The 17947-nt window shown below is 41.8% G+C and overlaps 1 protein-coding gene across 1 annotated transcript; it reads left to right on the top strand.

The window, feature by feature from the left end:
• Positions 1 to 1003: 1003 nt before the first annotated feature.
• Positions 1004 to 17173, top strand: LOC306751461 (putative cytochrome P450 120; the record flags this gene model as incomplete). The annotated part of the gene is made up of 11 exons (XM_079235030.1): positions 1004 to 1193; positions 1760 to 1837; positions 2260 to 2344; positions 2803 to 2832; positions 3156 to 3295; positions 3643 to 3766; positions 4524 to 4668; positions 5059 to 5163; positions 8137 to 8264; positions 13820 to 13907; positions 17012 to 17173. 11 exons carry the CDS (start codon positions 1004 to 1006, stop codon positions 17171 to 17173), a joined length of 1275 nt encoding a protein of 424 aa, XP_079091156.1.
• Positions 17174 to 17947: the final 774 nt, after the last annotated feature.

Below are 17947 nucleotides of genomic sequence, written 5' to 3'. Positions count from 1 at the left end.
ACAACCATTAACGCTCACATTCACACCTACGGGCAATTTAGAGTCTCCAATTAACCTAAACTGCATGTCTTTGGACCGTGGGAGGAAGCCGAGGAACCGGGAGGGAACCCACGCTGGCACAGGCGGGAACTTTATTTATTTGTTTCATTTACTTTTTGCATTGCTCTGTCATCTGTTTAGGACCACTGGCACTATTAAAGGTAGTAGCAGCAGAAGTTGCATTAACAGCAAGTACAATAACTATTATTTAGCCTTTAAAGCATCTTAAAAGTGAAAATCCCCTGCATCTGTGTCATGTTACATAGCTGTTGTTGTTGTTGTTTTTTACTTCATATTCATATTTTGTCTGTATTGCTTGTGCTCATTTATTCCAGAATGTGTTATGTATGTAATACTCAATAGTTTGGGTCTCCTTCATTCACTGGACAGAAGTTCCTGTAAAATGCTGGACACTTACACCTACAAAATGCACACATGTTCATACAAAACAAAGAACAAAATGTAACATAAAAACATATCTACATGATGATTGGTGCATTGAGGCTTTGAGGAAAACAACTCGTGATTGAGAAGAAAAGAACATTGAATGAACTGTCCTGGCCCTTTAATACTAGCCCAAACACCACACACTATAGTGGTGGCAGCACATAGCTGAGCAGCAGAAGTAAAACCGCAGGAGCAGTAATGACAAGGAACGAACAGGCGTGCGAAGCCCGAAATTACGGACTCCCGTGAACGCGTCCCCCGCCGGTGCAGATACGTCCGATTACCACAGAGATCACGGTGACGACAATGAGGTTGCAGTAATTTGACGCACAGGTAGAGCCACGTAAATTAAAATGATTAGCAGGCGATGGCAGCGGGATCACATCAGAACCTGGACCGATTCTTAACGTTCAGAGTCGCTGTCGTTTGAGCAAATTTAAGGGCAAATTAATCCACTTGAGAACCAACCGGTCCATTCTCGTGCGCGTCTCAAGTGCGTCTTCAACCTTGGACCTGAATGGCTAAACTACCCGGAAGTGCCGGTGTGCCGGTGCTCGGGGACAAGTCGCTGGACTTTTACCGGGACCCGGTGAGTTTCTGCCGGCAGAGGACCGAGAAGCACCGGGGCCGAGTGTTCCAGTGCCGCGTGCTGAACAGACCGACCGCCTTCGTCTGCTCCGTGCAGGGGATGAGAGAGCTGCTGTGCGGTATGTTGTGTGTGTGTGTGTGTGTTTGTGTTGTGTGTGTGTGTGTGTGTGTGTGTGTGTGTGTGTGTGTGTGTGTGTGTGTGTGTGTGTGTGTGTGTGTGTGTGTGTGGACGCAACAGGTCGTAGAGTTGGGCAGTAAAGTTGCGTTTTTGGTCCACAACGACAAAATAAAAAAACAGTATTTCAATGTGGACTGATATATTGTATAGTCTGTCTGCTTAGGAAACCATTGGTCATTTTATTAGAAATTACACTTTGTTGGTTTGATTATGTATTACAGGGTAATAATATGGTATCAGTAGTTCATAGTAAGAGCGCAGTGACCATGTCTCCTTGTCTCCTTGTCTCCTTTGCCTCAGGGCGTAGGAAACTAAAGGAACATTCCTCCTTATGTGGAGCACAAGTCACCCCGGGATTAGTCTGAAACTGTCATGGGAGAGACTCGTGATGTTACATGAAAAGGAGAGAGAGAGAGAGAGAGAGAGAGAGAGAGAGAGAGAGAGAGAGAGAGAGAGAGAGAGAGAGAGTGTGTGTGTGTGTAATACATTTTATGTTGTGTGTTTCAGAGAAGTCCAACATGTTTCTGAAGGATCCAACTGACTTGATGACCAACATGTATGGCGACACCGTTGTCACCTCTAATGGTAAACGCACACGCACACCAGAACCCCCACATTCAATTCAGTTTATTTTGTATCGCCCAAAATCACAAATACAAATTTGCCTCGGAGGGCTTTACAATCTGTACACATAACATCCTTGTCCCGGGACCTCACATCGGATCAGGAAAAACTCCCCCAAGTAAAGATAGTAAAAACCCCTTTCACAGGGAAGAAACATGAGGCTCAAAGCAGAGCTCTGAATGAAGCAGATATGTATTTCATCCATAAGGTACTGCAAAGAAAAGAAAAAAACATTCTAAAGCAAAACATAATTCCTTCCAAGATGCAGGCACTTATTATTTACTTGACTAAAAAAAAACCACGTTTGGTCTTCACACACATAGGTATACTGTAAGACCAAAACTATGCAATATGCTCAAATGTATTGTATTTGTGTGTTCTAGGTGAGGAGGCGTGTCTTCTCCGTCTATCTCTCACCAGCCTGTTCACAGGAAGTTGTTTGAAATCATCTCATGATTACATCACCAGGTAGGGAAAGGATTAGTTGTATAATATTTATGATGCTGTTTATTTTATGACCTGGAGAGTCACAGGGTTGAGTTTTATTAAATTAAAATGGGACCATGGAGCCCATCGCCATTTTTACTCTGGTTGTGTATTGAGACATTATTTTTGTGCAATGGATAAAGATCAGGGCAGCTATGGCTGCAAAGTCTGTATTGCTGCAACAATGTGTCCATCCAAGTCGAAGGCTTTTGAGCAAGAACTCACCTCGGCTCTGTTTTTATGGAGTGAAAAATCGCTAAAATTTATATACTGTGTATAATATAATGTTTCAAATGCTAGAATAACAAGTGGATGTAGCCTTATGTTATCGTTACAATGAACAGAATGTATCAAAATGCACTGCCATATCTTTTTTTTTTTTTAAACGACTGTAACTTCATCTTGTCTGTCTGTGTTTCTTCGACCTCTTCACTCCACAGTGTATGTGAGCGCTGTCTGAAGGACCTCAGGTAACACTTCACTCAAAGAAAAGCCATATTACTAATTTGTAATTGTATAACTAAAGTATAAAAGGCTTATGGTTAAGCAATAACAGCAGTGACGTGATAACTAAAGTGGATCGGACATGTTTCACTGTGTGTTCACACAATGGGGGGAAAACAGCACACAGCAACCACACATGTTTCCTCATATACCTGTTTGTGTTTGTAGATGTTTCAACTTCCCCTGTTCTCATTAACGCACATGCAGTTTCATGATGTTTATCTATTTTATTTATTTGATATGTGATCTGTGTGTGTGTGTGTGTGCGTGTGTGTGTGTGTGTGTGTAGTGGCCGGCCACAGTGTGTGTATTCTGCCTTCAAGCGCTTGGGGACAGAGTTGGTGTTGGGCCTTTTTCTGAACGTACGAGCAGAAGAGCAACCTGAACTTTTCCAGGAAATCATGCAGCTCTGCACCCAACACTGGCATGGTAGGGGACAGCACAAATATGCTGTTTACACTCACACACACACACACACACACACACACAAATGCCCAGAAACCATAGCCATGTATAGAAGCACAAGTGCTTAACCACCCCCTCTTTTCTCCTTCAACTATCAGTTCATATTCACTGCTCCAAATGGTCATTTATTGAAATGCAGCTCTGGTATTGTTACACACTCACTGTAAAAAACGTTCAATCTTTTCCAGACAAAGTCAGCTTTGCTGTTCTGCAACACGACTTTGCAAAATCTTCCACTTCCCCTTCTAACTCAGTAAATATGGCACTTTGTGTGTTTTTGCCCTTCTGTGTATGTTTCCTGACTCCTGCAGGTCTGATCTCTGCGCCGGTCAATGTGAAAGTTCCTCTGTGGTCGTCGGGTTTCTCCACCGCTCTGGAAGCCAGAGACAGACTGATGGACATCATCAAAGACAAACTGGAGAATGACACACAGGGGTGAGACTGCAGTTGTCTTTCTCCTCGTGGAGGCTGAAAGAACCGCCTACTGCTTCTCTACTTCCCTTCTCTGTGTTGGTCTGTCCTTATTTCTTTCTCTAGCACACAGACACACTCAGCAGTGTTTAACATAATAGAGCCTCTACCTCCTGCTTCTGTTTGCTGAAGACTTGCCAGTATTTATGTTTCTATTAGATTGTTGCACAACAATTTTAGTTAATACATTTCTGGAAGTTCTGCAAAATCGGCCTGTTGCCTGCCTGCTGCATGAGCCTTGGACTCCATTTCACCATTTTGTCTAATCCATGCCTGCATTCTTTGTTTTCCTGGCTAGTTTCCCAACTTCTGCCTTTCTTTTTTTTTGGCATCAACTAGAGATGAACTTTGATCTTTATCTGCTTGGTCTCTCGGCCGGGCCTTTGGGTGAAACCTGCCTTTACTCCGTCATTACAGGTACATTGAAACGTACCTAATGACTCATCTTTTGCTCCTCTCCAATGTTATGGATCAGGTCATATGCTTTGTTATGCATTTTGAAATACAGCAACATTACCCCCTTTGAATATCAGGGTGGCTGTTGCTCTTTGCAGGGACATTCTCATGCGTAAAGCTGTCTCTCTCTGCTATGAATCACAGGTTAGGAGAGGCTGTTTATTATGCACTGGTTTGTTTATGGCTCCCATGCCATTAATTACTGATGATTTGTTGAACGTGGAACATTAATCTTAGTGCCGCTCTCTCCTCTCTGCGGCTCTAGCTTTGTCGGCTCCCTCGGGTCTCTGCCGCTGCCCGACTCCAGTTCTGCCTCCCAGCATCTCCTGCTGTTCATCTCAGCGCTGATCCCCAAGGCGCTGGCATCGCTGCTCACCTCCTTCACACTGGCACTCAGTGGAAACCAACAGGTACACACACACAGATAAAACTGTGTGTGTTGATGGGAGAACATAATAATAATACACATCTTCAGTACACATTAATCACGTAGGCAGTCGGATGTGCAGAGGTGGCAAATGTTTGCGTCTAAAAGAAAAGCACGGCATGTCCTTGAATTAAAACATACCTCTGACATTCATCATTATGCTTCAGATCTTTGCTTTCTTAAATTGATACTTTATATGATAATAAAAAATACGGTGATATCAATTGATATTATGTAAAGTGAAGGTTATCAATATTTATTTTTCCTTCAGAGCAAAAATGAGGCCTCTGAAAAAACTACGACCATGTGCTATAATTTTTTTCCTTTTATATAAGATTTACAAACCAAATTCTTTCTCCATGTTCATGAGAAGACCCGCCGGCGAGCGATGGAGGACCCTGAATACTTACGCGCAGTACTGCTGGAGGTGCAGAGGCTTTGGCCTCCTTTCATTGGTGGACGCAGAATAGCTGATCAGGTAGGGGACTGGGTCGCATCCCATTAATTTCATACCGTACTGAATGAGTGTCGAATATTTCTTCTCTGGTGTTTTGGATTTGAGAGATTCCGTGTCTCTTTTGGGACCTTCTCGTCTCTAAAGTCATTATAAATCACAGATTTGGTTGCGGGGACTGATTTTCAGATCCAAATGATATGGGACCATTTTACGCTTCACATATTTGGCATAACAAAGTTCAATGTTATGGTAATACGGTTAATGGGATTATAGGTAGAAATGTGGGACTTTTACATTGCAATATCTCCAATTTGAAACACTTCCGGTATTTAATTTTTAATTCATAAGGAATGCAGGTAACATGTTTGATACTTCTTTTAAATATGATCAAATGTATCTTATTTATTTATATATCTTTTTATAAAGAGTTAATTATCTTTTTATATCTCGTTAACGAGGTTAATTTTCTCAATATAACGAAATAGTTAACTTGTGATCTCAGCCCATTCTCAGCTGAACATCTGAAAGTATAACCCATTGAATATGGTATGTTAGTTTTTTCAGTAGTAGAAATTACAGTGAGAAATATGAAGAAAATCTATCTTTTGTGAAGCTGATTTATGCAAAACCTTTTCATTTTGATGTTTTTAACAAGGCTGCTGTTAAAATTGAGAGTTTTAATGTTTTACCATTGCAAGGCAACTCAATTCCCTCCTGATTAAACCCGGTTGTTGTACACTCTGAAGAATATATGAAAGTCCTTGTTGTACCTTTATATATAGATTTATTTTCCAGTAGTCTAGGCTTCTGTTTTCTTTGTTGCACTCCTTTCCTCTAGATGGCGACATATTCCTGTAGTTGGACGTCTCCTCTGCTGTCACTGTCCTCTCTCTTGTGTTCACTGTGCAGTACAGAGAGATACAGGGCTGGACTAGAAGCACACACACCTTCAGTATATTATATTACACACACATATATATTACAGTCGCCCTGCACTAAAAACCAGTTTGCTCAATCTTGTATTCGTAATTTTCTCTTTACTTTTGAGACTTTTCCTCTTTCTTTTTTAAAGGTGAGACAGAAACTAAAATAAATGAAAAATCAACAACGCATGCGAGTCCCTGCTTGCATTGAGGTCTGAATATCAGTGTTTGAGCAGCATATGTGCTTTAATGGCAACATGATATACGTGAAACGTCGTCAGAACAAAGACAGACGCGTGCAGCTGGATTTCATTGAACTGGTATTTACTGCTGTTTTATTTGGTGTTTCTATTATTTTGTACACCACTTGTTTCTTCTAACATGCAGCCATTATTTCCACTTGCTTTGTAAACTGGCGACTTATTATCTATGAAGGTTCATTATATTCTCGTTTATAACCAGCACTGTGAGACACATGGACATTTTAAATCCCGTTGGCCATACCGTATATTACAATATACATTTTCATTCATTAAAAACGAGTGCTGTCAGGTTTGATCTGAGTAAATTTGGGATTATATTGCCTGACAGTGCTGAGATGTCCCGTTTTTTTGATTGGCCGACTGCTTACTCCGAGGGCTGCCTCCACCTCCTTTCCGCATCGGCCGTGTTTATCATTATGACCTCATCACACTGCCTTATGCAACAGCTCAATCAGAGGCATTGATCCATCTCCGCTATTGATTGGCTCCACTCTCCCGGAAGGAAGTGAGCGTGAGAGTTGGAGGGGTGTTAGGGGTTTGGCAGTGGGATTGATGTGTGCTGGTGGCACTGTGAGGCCGAGTGGAAAGTCATTTGTCACTTCTGGGAAACGCATCGGTACTCTTTGATTCCCAACGGCCTCGGTGGGATGCGGGGTCATGATGCGTGGGCGTTTTGGAGAATTTAAGAGAAGAAGGCAGAAAGAAAAATGTGTTTTTTCTTTATGCAGGATGAATTAGTTGGTATTGGGGAGAGAACAAAAACTAGATTATCTATGTTGACTCAAATTTACTAGATTATTTGTGTTAAAACGTTTTTAAACCGTAGTACAAAAGTAGCTCTTTTGATGGTTACTTGAAGTTAATTATTAACAAATTGCCACTGTAAAAGTGCTAATATGGCATTTTGACTGGAACTACATCAAGAAGATTTTTGTTTTACTCTGAAGTATCTTATATATTATAATTTTTAAGTTGACATTTGTTTAATTCAATGTAGAAATGTATGGCACATTATCATTCAATCTGAGCCTGGCCAATATTTTTCCAACTTCAAACACATTTCCCCCAAAGAAAATCAGGAGAGAAGTGCCGGGTCCTGAGTGAAAAGAGATGATGAGATGTTTATGCGCGCAGCTAGGTGTGTAAGAAAGAGAGAGATTATTAGTATTCACAATACGCTGGAAAAAGTAGAAGCTCCATCCAGGTGGAACTAAGATATGCAATCGTTTCCAGGGTTAGTGCGTGTGTGAATGCGAGCGAGAAACGGACCGCAATGGCAGAGGCATCTCTCAGTGTGAACTGGGACAAAGAAGGAGAATTGTAAAAATATTTTCCACTCCAGCAGCGAAAGAAAAATGAGAAAGAGAGCAGAGGAAACGGAAGCGATGATCCTGTACTGTGGTAGGCCATTAGTGCAGCGACTAATGGATGGAGTGAATAGGTGAATTAAATGGCCAACATTTGGGTAAGTGGTCTTTTTGCCCCAAGGTGGCTCCTTTCAACAGAGCTCAGGACATTTTGTTTACAATGGAACTGCAATTCACAATCGGAGCCAAACATCAGCGCTCCCATTCATTTTGGCTCAAAGGGGTATTAATAGCGTGTTCTTAAAGTTGCGTCATTGCTCACATTTAGTTCTGCTTGTATGTCGCCGCTTACAAATCTGCTTCAGAATCATGAACGCTCCTGATGCACAGTTTGTAAAACAAACGGGCGTCGTAGACGTGAAGCAGGATTCGCTCAGTGCATTGCCTTTTAATTATAATACAATATGATAATGTGATTTTTCTCCCACTGCGTATGTGCAGGACTCCACGCTCGCTGGGTTTCACGTCCCAAAGGATTACGCTGTGATCTATATCAGCCATTCTGTCCACCGCGACCCAGAGGTGTTCCAGCAGCCGGACAGCTTCCTGCCAGAGAGATGGAGCGGAAGGTGAGGATCTTAGATTTGTTTCCTCGTTGCGGAAATAAACTTAAAGAAGCAATGTTTAGGATTTAGTATGATCTATTGGCAGAAATCTATCCATATAATTGTATTGTGTTTTCATTCGTGTATAATCACCTCAAATATAGGAATTGTTGTGTTTTCGTTAGCATGAACCCTTCATATCTACATAATATATCTATCTCTATCTTCTACGGAGTCCGCCATGTTGCACGTGTTGTACAGCCATGTTTCTCCAGGAGCCCTGAATGCACCAATGCTTGAACTTTGTGCCGCAAAATGCACCTTGATGGTGTAGGTTCTCCTCCACGCTTAGATTGGAAGGTCTTGTGGGACAGCGGAGGGGTGTTCATGATGTTGCAATCTGCCACCTCACTGCTAGATGTCACTACATCCTACTACAAGGGTCCTAGGTGATGCCTCCTTTGGCACAAATGTCCACTTGGACTTGAGGGTAAACTGTTTAGATGTTGGTGCATAAAGGTCAAGTTTACGGTGACCTTACGTCAGTCCCATTCTCATGAAAGCAATATCTTCAGGGAGACCTGGAGGGAATTTAATTACATCTGGCACAAACATCAAATTGGACTCGAGGATTAATTATGTGTTGCATTTTGTGGGTTTGAATGTGTGTTTTTTGTTCATATATTCATGCAGAGGCTTTATCCCACACACAAAAAAAAGGGAGCAGCATGAAAGACATTCATTAAATGGATAATATCCTTTTCAAGGAAATAATGACTTTTGAGAACTGGGATTTTTTTTATTTATTTCAAGATGCAGGATCTTTTTCTCATTTACTATTTGGGAACTGAACCCATGACATTTCTGTGTCTATAATATGAGGGGCTTATCCTGAAAGGTGCGAAAAAATAAAAGTCTGGTGTTGACACATGCTGCCTGGCATTCACAGTGTAGTTAACTGGGGTATTGCATGCTGACACACACACACACACACACACACACACACACACACACACACACACACACACACACACACACACACACACACACACACACACTGACCATTAGACGGAGTAAGAAGGAGGATGCTCTTAGTACTTTGACGTATTAAGGGTCGAGGAAATGCGTCAGGAAAAGCCTTTTTTGTAAAAAAAATTGAATGAAAAATGAATTAAACTGAACCGAAGTGTGACTGGATGATGGATCCATTCATATTGATGGGTGGATGAAACAATAGTGGACAGATTTCTGTCAAATGCATGATTTCTGTAGAAGTTAGTGGTGCTGAAACAATGAAGGGAATCACAAAACATGACACGAGGCAGCCATGTTACCCTCTGAAATGGTATCATAGCCACAGAAAATAGGCAGGTGTCACAGGTATATATTAAACTCCAGGTAACCATAGCAACAGCACCAGGAGCTCTTCTTAAGTAGAAACGTCTCCAGTTATAACATAAGTGTTTATTAGGTGCAGATGTACGCATCGCTAAGTTAGAACCGGTTACCTCACACACATATAATATTTAGTGATGACTAGTCCCTCGCTGCGTTGTGTCACTGTTGCATCGTTACATGAACTAACTGAAGATGACATTAGCTGGATAATATAGTGCGGACCGTTTGAAATGAAGAGTTAAAGCAGCGGTATGGTTTATGGCCAACATATCAGATCTGACACAAAAAGCTATTAATATGAGAGAGAAGAAATAAAAGACATGTATGTAACTTAATCTTCCTCCTTCACCAATTCACTCTCTCTGTCAATCGTTTTTCATTCATCCACTTCCTCCATTCACCTGTTTATTCTCATTCATGGCTGTTCATTCAGGCGACAGAGCAGAGAGGTGTGGGGGGAATCTATGAATGTATGTATGTAGGGGGCTGCTGCCATGGAAACTAGTCATCTGACACTGTCTTTACCAATAGGGATTCCCTGTGTGTGTGTGTGTGTGTGTGTGTGTGTGTGTGTGTGTGTGTGTGTGTGTGTGTGTGTGTGTGTGTGTGCAGGGTGGGAGATGATGCCCTGTGGAATGGGATGGGATACAGAAAATGAGTCAGAGAACATCCTATCCGTTTTTTTTCCCATCTCTGTGCGTCTCTCGGAACAAAAAGAGGGTGATTCCTCCCAGAGGAAATGTCTTTGTGTGTGGGGCTTCCCTCCATCCGTTAAATAGAACCGCCATTATGAAGTCCCTTTTAGCGGAACTGACAGCTTAACCCAATGAAGAAAAATAAAATACACACACACACACACTTGTCTAACAGGAATCGGTTAAAGCAATGTTTGCCTCTGCGAGCATGATCTTTAAAAAATGACGAAGGATTTGTTTATAGACAAATTCCCAATGGCTCAGTATATTTTCTGTGGTTGTGAGGATTTAGCCGTGCATCCCAGTTTACAATTTTATTATAGTTTTATGTTTCCTACAACAGAAACGTCCACTGATTTTTATTTGACCTCATTCAAAGTCATCTTTATGGTCACGCCATTAATTCACTAAAAAGAAACGCTATTGCATGCGACTTTTCCTCCAATGCCAAAAGGACAAAACAAGTTAAAACTAGATTATTGTAACGATTCCTCGAAAAACGTGATGACCTGCTTATTAACACAATGTTAACTGAGTAACGGGTGCCGTTTAAAATTGACTGAACGGCGTAAAAGCAACAGAACGCTTCATGAATGAATAGACTGGTAACTGCTGCCATGGTAACTGTCCACCTCGTACCGATTTTTACCAATGGGGATTCCCTGTGTGTGTGTGTGTGTGTGTGTGTGTGTGTGTGTGTGTGTGTGTGTGTGTGTGTGTGTGTGTGTGTGTGTGTGTGTGTGTGTGTGTGTGTGCGGGATGAGATGGGGTTGAGGAATGAGTCAGAGGAGATTTTCCTTGAGACAATATGATGTAAAATCAAGAAAACATAAATAAAAAATGTACCAACAAAACAGATCATCGTGAAATGTATGTGCCTGCAATTTTGTCCATAAAATACTTGATGATGATATCCCGTAAAGACTAAAACCGAAACAAATAATTATTCTCGTCGACAACACTTGTCTGTGGAGCCAAACCAGATCTGTAGCGCATCCATCTTTGGTGTGCTGTCGATGTCGATCTCTCTCTCTCTCTTTCTCTCTCTTCATTACAATGAGCTGCCTGAGTTCTGCCGTTTATTTTGAGTTTATTTCTTGCTGCCAAAAATTCTCACTAGTGCTCCAAATTCCAAATTCACTGTATTTATGACCAGAGTGTGTGTGTGTGTGTGTGTGTGTGTGTGTGTGTGTGTGTGTGTGTGTGTGTGTGTGTGTGTGTGTGTGTGTTAATTGCTGCTCAAACTAGTGAATTTCCCTCAGGATGTATCTGTATTTTTGTCTCTGTGTGTGTGTTTACTGTATTTACGCTGCTATCCCTCTATTTATCCTCCTACCTGTCCTTTTCTCTGCTCCTCCATCTGTCAGTCTTCCTGGAGACTGTTGACTGTTTTCCTGTCTGCCTTGATAGTTGCCTGGCTCCTTTCCTCGCCACCTGGCCGTGTAATTTAATGACTGCAGTCCTGCCCACCTACAATAACTACACTTTAAGCACATCATCTGTTTCTGTGTGTGTTTGTGTGCATATAATTGCGTATATTGTCCGCTGTGTGTCCCAGTGTCTTCAGCTTGTGTGTTTGTGTGCTTTTCCAGTTGGAAGCAAACGTTAAAGCTGGTGAGTTAACATCCGATCAGCCAGACGCCCACACAAGCTCCGGCCGCTAGATGAATGGATCGGAAACGCAACCAAACGCAGATAGAAATCTGAGCTACAGCGGGCTGTGTGGCTAGTTTTAGATGAGTCTGAGAACAGGGGGTTTCCTGCATACATCAGTTTTATTTTAAGTGGAAATCATCAGCAACACTTCAGTATTAGTTTGGATTGCTGGTTGAGAGTTTTCACAATTTCAAGAAATCAATCGGTGAATGAATGCTGAGAAATAAATATAAGTCCCTGTCTGTATAAGTCTGTGTATTAATGGTCACATATAGTCGTAGGTATGAAGACAAGAGGAAATATACCACTGAAATATATTGAGATTGTTTAACTCTTTCATAACAATTTTTCACCTTTCAGAATCCCTTCTATACAGCTAATACTTAGCTGGATGAATGTAATGTTAATTTAATGTTTTTATTTGTTTTACTCTATATTGGCTCTGTGGCACAGTTCTTTTGAAAGAAAAGTTTGTTTAATGAAATGTATTATTATTAATGCCATCTCGGCTTCAGAGCAAAGTCATGCTGTTTTTCTACACTTTAATGTAGGAAAACATGATTATACTGGACAACTCTGATTTACTTCCCATCTATTGAGCATATTCGAAGACTTCCTGTGTCTCGGTGTTTCAGGACTGCATTGTACACGACACTTCTCGGGCCTCGAAGTACATTAGACCATTAGACAGATGCTGCAGAGAACACTAATATTCTCCCTTCTCTCTCTGTCTCTAACTCTCTTACACACACACACAAAGCCTCTCACACACACTGGACCCAGACTATACACCACTAATGCTTCCTGTTTGCCTTTAATCAGAGCTCAGGTTTCAGGAAGACAGGATGCATTAGTGGTGAGAGGGAAGAGATGGCCTGCATTAGCAGGCTGTTGACAAACCTGACGGCTGGAAACAACCAGCATCTCGACTTTTGAGTCCATTTTTTAGAGGAGAAATTGAAACGTTACAGCAGGTATGGCAAAGAGAGTCAGACCGACAACATCTGATTCAGTCCCTGATTCATCTGATTCAGTCCCACTTCGGCCCACCTCTCAGTGCCGTAATTCTGTCTTTAGTCAACGAGATTTTCTATTGATTCAATCCACGTAACAGTTATTGAGAGAATTCAATCTGGAAAGTGGTGGAAAAACGACACTGCCTAGCAATGACGCTTGCATGGCTAAATGTATTGATGGCAACGATAGAGGTCTCCAGAAATCTGTGTAAAATGCAAGTAAATCCATAAAGAAGTGAACAGACACATAGACCCAGGCGGTGTGTATTTCTAAATGAACAGGGTTTCCTGATATCATCGCTGACCTCTGGCCACCATTCAGGTCGTATCATCAGATCATCATCTGATGTCACATCTGATGATCATCCCGCATTCTATAACAGATTTTTATATGCAAGTAACAGAGGCATGAAGTGGTCATTATTCTGCTCAGAGACTATGAATGGATAGAGGCTCAGGCACCCTGATATCATTTTAAAAAAGTTTTATTTTCCTACAATTATTGAAGCGTGTAAAAAATATTGGTTTCTGCAGCTCTGATTTCTTTGCACGCATCTTGGGATTTGTGTGTAACTAGACCTGGGCGATGATTTATTTTACCACTATAGCCGCTTCCACCCGTTGGAGTAAAGTAAAGTGGTTAACTCGGTAATAAAGTGCTGAGATTCAAGCAGTTTTTTCTCATTGTAATTATTCAAAATAGGTAATTAAAAATTATAATTGCAATATTAATTAAATGATCAATATCGACTGGAATGAAACAGTTTTGCTCGGCCCTCTGTGTTAACATGTAAGTATGTTTCTGTATGTGCAGGAATGCAGGCCAGGAGCACTTCCTGTGTTCCTTCGGCAATGGGCCCAGAAGCTGCATTGGACCGAAACTTAACGATGTCTTCCTGAAGGTGACTCCATTTTGTTTGCTCCTAATGCTTCCATCTACACACACACACACACACACACATACACACATGCACGCACACGGCCTCAAAGTGCCACTTTTTATTTCTAAAACTTTCCTTGAGCTGAGAAAAAAGCCATTTAAAAGACTGACTCAACCACAATGTATAGACAGATATACATACATAGGTGCAAATATTTCACAGAAATTCTAACATGATGCAAATTTGCTGTTTTCTGTCCTGAACTGCCAATAGGAGAGCTGAAAGTGAGACTGCTTACTGTAGCTGTGCACCTGAAAACTACAAATATTGATATGGAAGATAATATTCACCTTATGTATGTATTTTATGAGTAAATGTGTTCTCTAAAGGGAGACAAATGGGAATTTGCAACCAAGATGGAAGTGAAATTTGCAAAGCTTCCAGGAGAACTTATTAGTTATTTGTAGAGTGACATAATATGGCACTGAAACAAAGAACTAAGAGACATGTGAGCCATGAGCACTCCTCATGGGAGTGTGTGTGTGTGTGTGTGCGTGTGTGTGTGTGTGTGTGTGTGTGTGTGTGTGTGTGTGTGTGTGTGTGTGTGTGTGTGTGTTTATTATTAGTGATAGCAGAAGGAGAGCCCAGGCACAGACTGTCCTGTTAAACCACCTGCCAGTCCCCACGGCAGCTCTCACCATAGCCACCATTGCCTATACTCAGGACACACACACACGCACACGCACACGCACGCACACACGCACGCACACACGCACGCATACACACACACACACACACACACAAAGGAACAAGAACAAGGCAGGTGTGCTACAGGTATGACAACAGGAAGGGCAGAGATTTGTTTCCCGTGTGGACGTTCCCTCTGGAAACAGCTGTCTATCTATGTATGTGTTGTGAACCGTGGAGGGTGACGCCAACCTGAAAACAACCACAGGGAGCTGCTGGATTCCCACGGTTTTAATTGGAAATGTGCAAAACTAAATGGAAGGATTCCCTCTTATTTTCATAGACTGAAACCTTGTGTAGTTAAACATGTCTGATAAAAGGCTTGAATATTGCATGGTCTTGTTACAATCAATGAAGTCAGTAACTGTTGTACGCGTATACTGTGTACCTGCATAGTGTTGATACATTGATAATGGGAGCATGTACCATCACATTGTTTTGTAATTATTGGTTCATGATTTCACACAGTGGTAGAGGGAAAAACAAGCTTCTTGGTGATTTGTCCGACTGAAATGTCGAGTGTTGCTTGCGTTTTTTATCAGCTGTAGCTAACTAAATATTTAAGCTAGCTTCGTGATTTGGTCGAAAATAATCTGAATGGTTGGCTTTTCAGTGTTTCCAGGGGCCCCCTTTTGAAACTAGATACCCTTAAAAGGGTTTTAAATGTGTTAGCGGCCAGCTGTTATGCACTTATGCTAGTTGTAGTGGGTGTTTGTGGGAGGAAGCAGATTCCACTGTTCAGCGAATGAGAGGCGTATCTCAGCAGTTCACATCCGTTGAGTCAATCTAATACACTTAATACACTTTTAACCTCCCTATTTAACCTACGCTGGTAGATTACAGTCACTAAAACCGAGTCTATACACGCACGCACACGCTCATGAGTCATTGTGAATGTTGGGTCTGGGTGAATGGAGCGCAGGTGAAATGCTCAAAGCGGTTTATTGATCTTCCCTCTCCTCATTCAGCTCCCCGCATTGTTCCGCAAGACAATCAGATCTCATTATTTAAAACTAGATTACTGATTCTAGATATCCAGCGGCTTCTTGCTTTTTTTTGTTTTTGTTTAAAGAAGTGGCATGATTGGGATAAGGCAGGCAGTACATTGCTCTCATACTCTCGCTCCAAATGGACAATGAGCAATCATCTTTCTCTCTCTATGCATTCTGCATATCAATATCTATATAGCCATAGATATTAGATGTATGTACATATGTATGTTTATAGATGTGTATATATATAGTGTATATGTATGTACATCAGTAATCATGTGTGTATATAATTAAACAAATACTATATATATTATCTAAATTCCTTTTAATCCAGTCTAGTTGCTTTTCACACTCCTATATGTTGATGAATGTTTTATTTCGTCCTTCACTGAGTTCTCTCGACCCCGTAGTGAATGTTGTTCTCTGCAGCGTGACCCAACACTGGGATGCACCGATCCATCACCTTGTAAAGATGTATTCTGCACCAATGAGTCACGAGTTGAACCTCATCTCGTGTGTCTGATTGGCTTTCAGCAGACTGACCACTTGCACACACACACACACACACACACACACACACATGAAGAGGGTGTGACCAGAGTAAAAAGTAGACCACAGGGATCTAGGTCAGAGATGTGAATCATCGCCTCTTTTCTTCATCCCGTCTCCCACCCCCACCATCATCATCCTTCCCCAATTCCATCTTCTTCTTTCCTCCCTTCCTCCATCCTCGTTCATTCATCCGGCTCCTCCCCCTCTATCAGGAAAATCTTCATTCACAAAGTGGAGGGAGGAAGGGCAACTTGCCGTTTCTGGTGAATGCGATTGGGCCGCTCGGTGGGAAAGCGGCCAGCCATGCTGCTCTGCGTGCACTTAGTATGTGGAATAAAATCAGATTCAGGGTTTTCCTCATCGTCCAACCTTTACACAAAGTAGACTGGGAATGAGAGTGTAATGTTAATTGGGGACATTTTGGTGAAACTTGAAAAGTGTACACTGCTAGATGATCAAATTAGCAAAGTGTTTCAGTCCCAAGGACCTAATGTTCTGTTTCAACTTGGCTGCTGAAAGGTGTTGCGTCGCATTCCTACTTCAACATGCAAACAAACATATAACAACAAGTGTTATGGAGGCTGTAGCTTAACAAGTTGGAGCTCTTTTTTTGTTCAGCGTTGGCGGAGGCTCTCTCTCTGCCAAGTGCCTCCTGGTTCGACATTCTGTCTTTGCAATGCTATAAAACTAGGAAATTGTCAATGCCACCCCCACTGCTTTTAACTCTCTAAATATCACCAGGCAGAAAGTAAGTTTGGTTTGTGTCCGTTCAGCAAAGATACTGAAGTTACAACACAGACAGAAAACGCTTTACTTTTCTTGTTTTGCCACCAGGAAGCGTGCATGTACCTGTTGAAGAACTACGACTGGTGTTTGGACCCTCCATCGCAGGACCTTGAGTACAAATGGCTGCCTGTGTCTCGCCCGGCCAACGCCCCCACCATCTCCTTTACCCGACTCGACCATACCAGACGTGACGGGAGCGACACCGGCTAGGAATGCACAGTATGTTTAGTGATGTAGCTGCTGATAAGTTTGGGGGACATATATGAGCACTAAAAACAAGCTTGAGGCAAAATATGCCTCGTTATATTGTGGAGAACAACCTGGAAAATATGTGAACACACCCAGAGGGACGCCAGCACACTCGTAGATGCATACGATACGGTACTCGTCCTGGGGAAAGCCGAGGAGCGTGCTGGCTTCACTGCCTGTTCCTCTGCCAGATATTCGAAAGCTTTGCTTTACGAATATGCAACAAAAGACAAAATAAATGACTCATAATCATTCGCTTATTGCTGAATGTGACACTGCTAGACAGCATTTTATTTATTTATTTTTTGTCTGTTTTTCTAATGAGTCATCTTTGTCAGTTTAGAAAGAGACACCAGATTCAGAAAATGAAACTCTTTGCCCCACTGAATCTGTTTTATCCATCACATATTGCTAATAGGTTAAATAGAGATGCACCTTCTTTTCCCCCCGTGGTGGAGTTTACTGTGAACAGAAATTTAAATTGCCTCCAAAACTGCAGGCCTCGTTTGGTAGAAATTGCATTTCCCCCACTCTGCAGTATCAATATTTAAACCACATAAATCCAAGAGAACGCATACACACACACATACACACACACATACACACACACACACACACACACACACACACACACACACACACACACACACACACACGTGCACGCAGAGGTAAGCCCTTGGATTTAATACCTAACTGCAAACCTGTCTCCCCTCCCCCTTCCTCCACCTAGCAACC

This window comes from Taurulus bubalis (assembly GCF_910589615.1).
Source record: "Taurulus bubalis genome assembly, chromosome: 19".
NCBI lineage: Eukaryota > Metazoa > Chordata > Actinopteri > Perciformes > Cottidae > Taurulus > Taurulus bubalis.
This window is presented reverse-complemented; position numbering and strand designations above follow the sequence as displayed.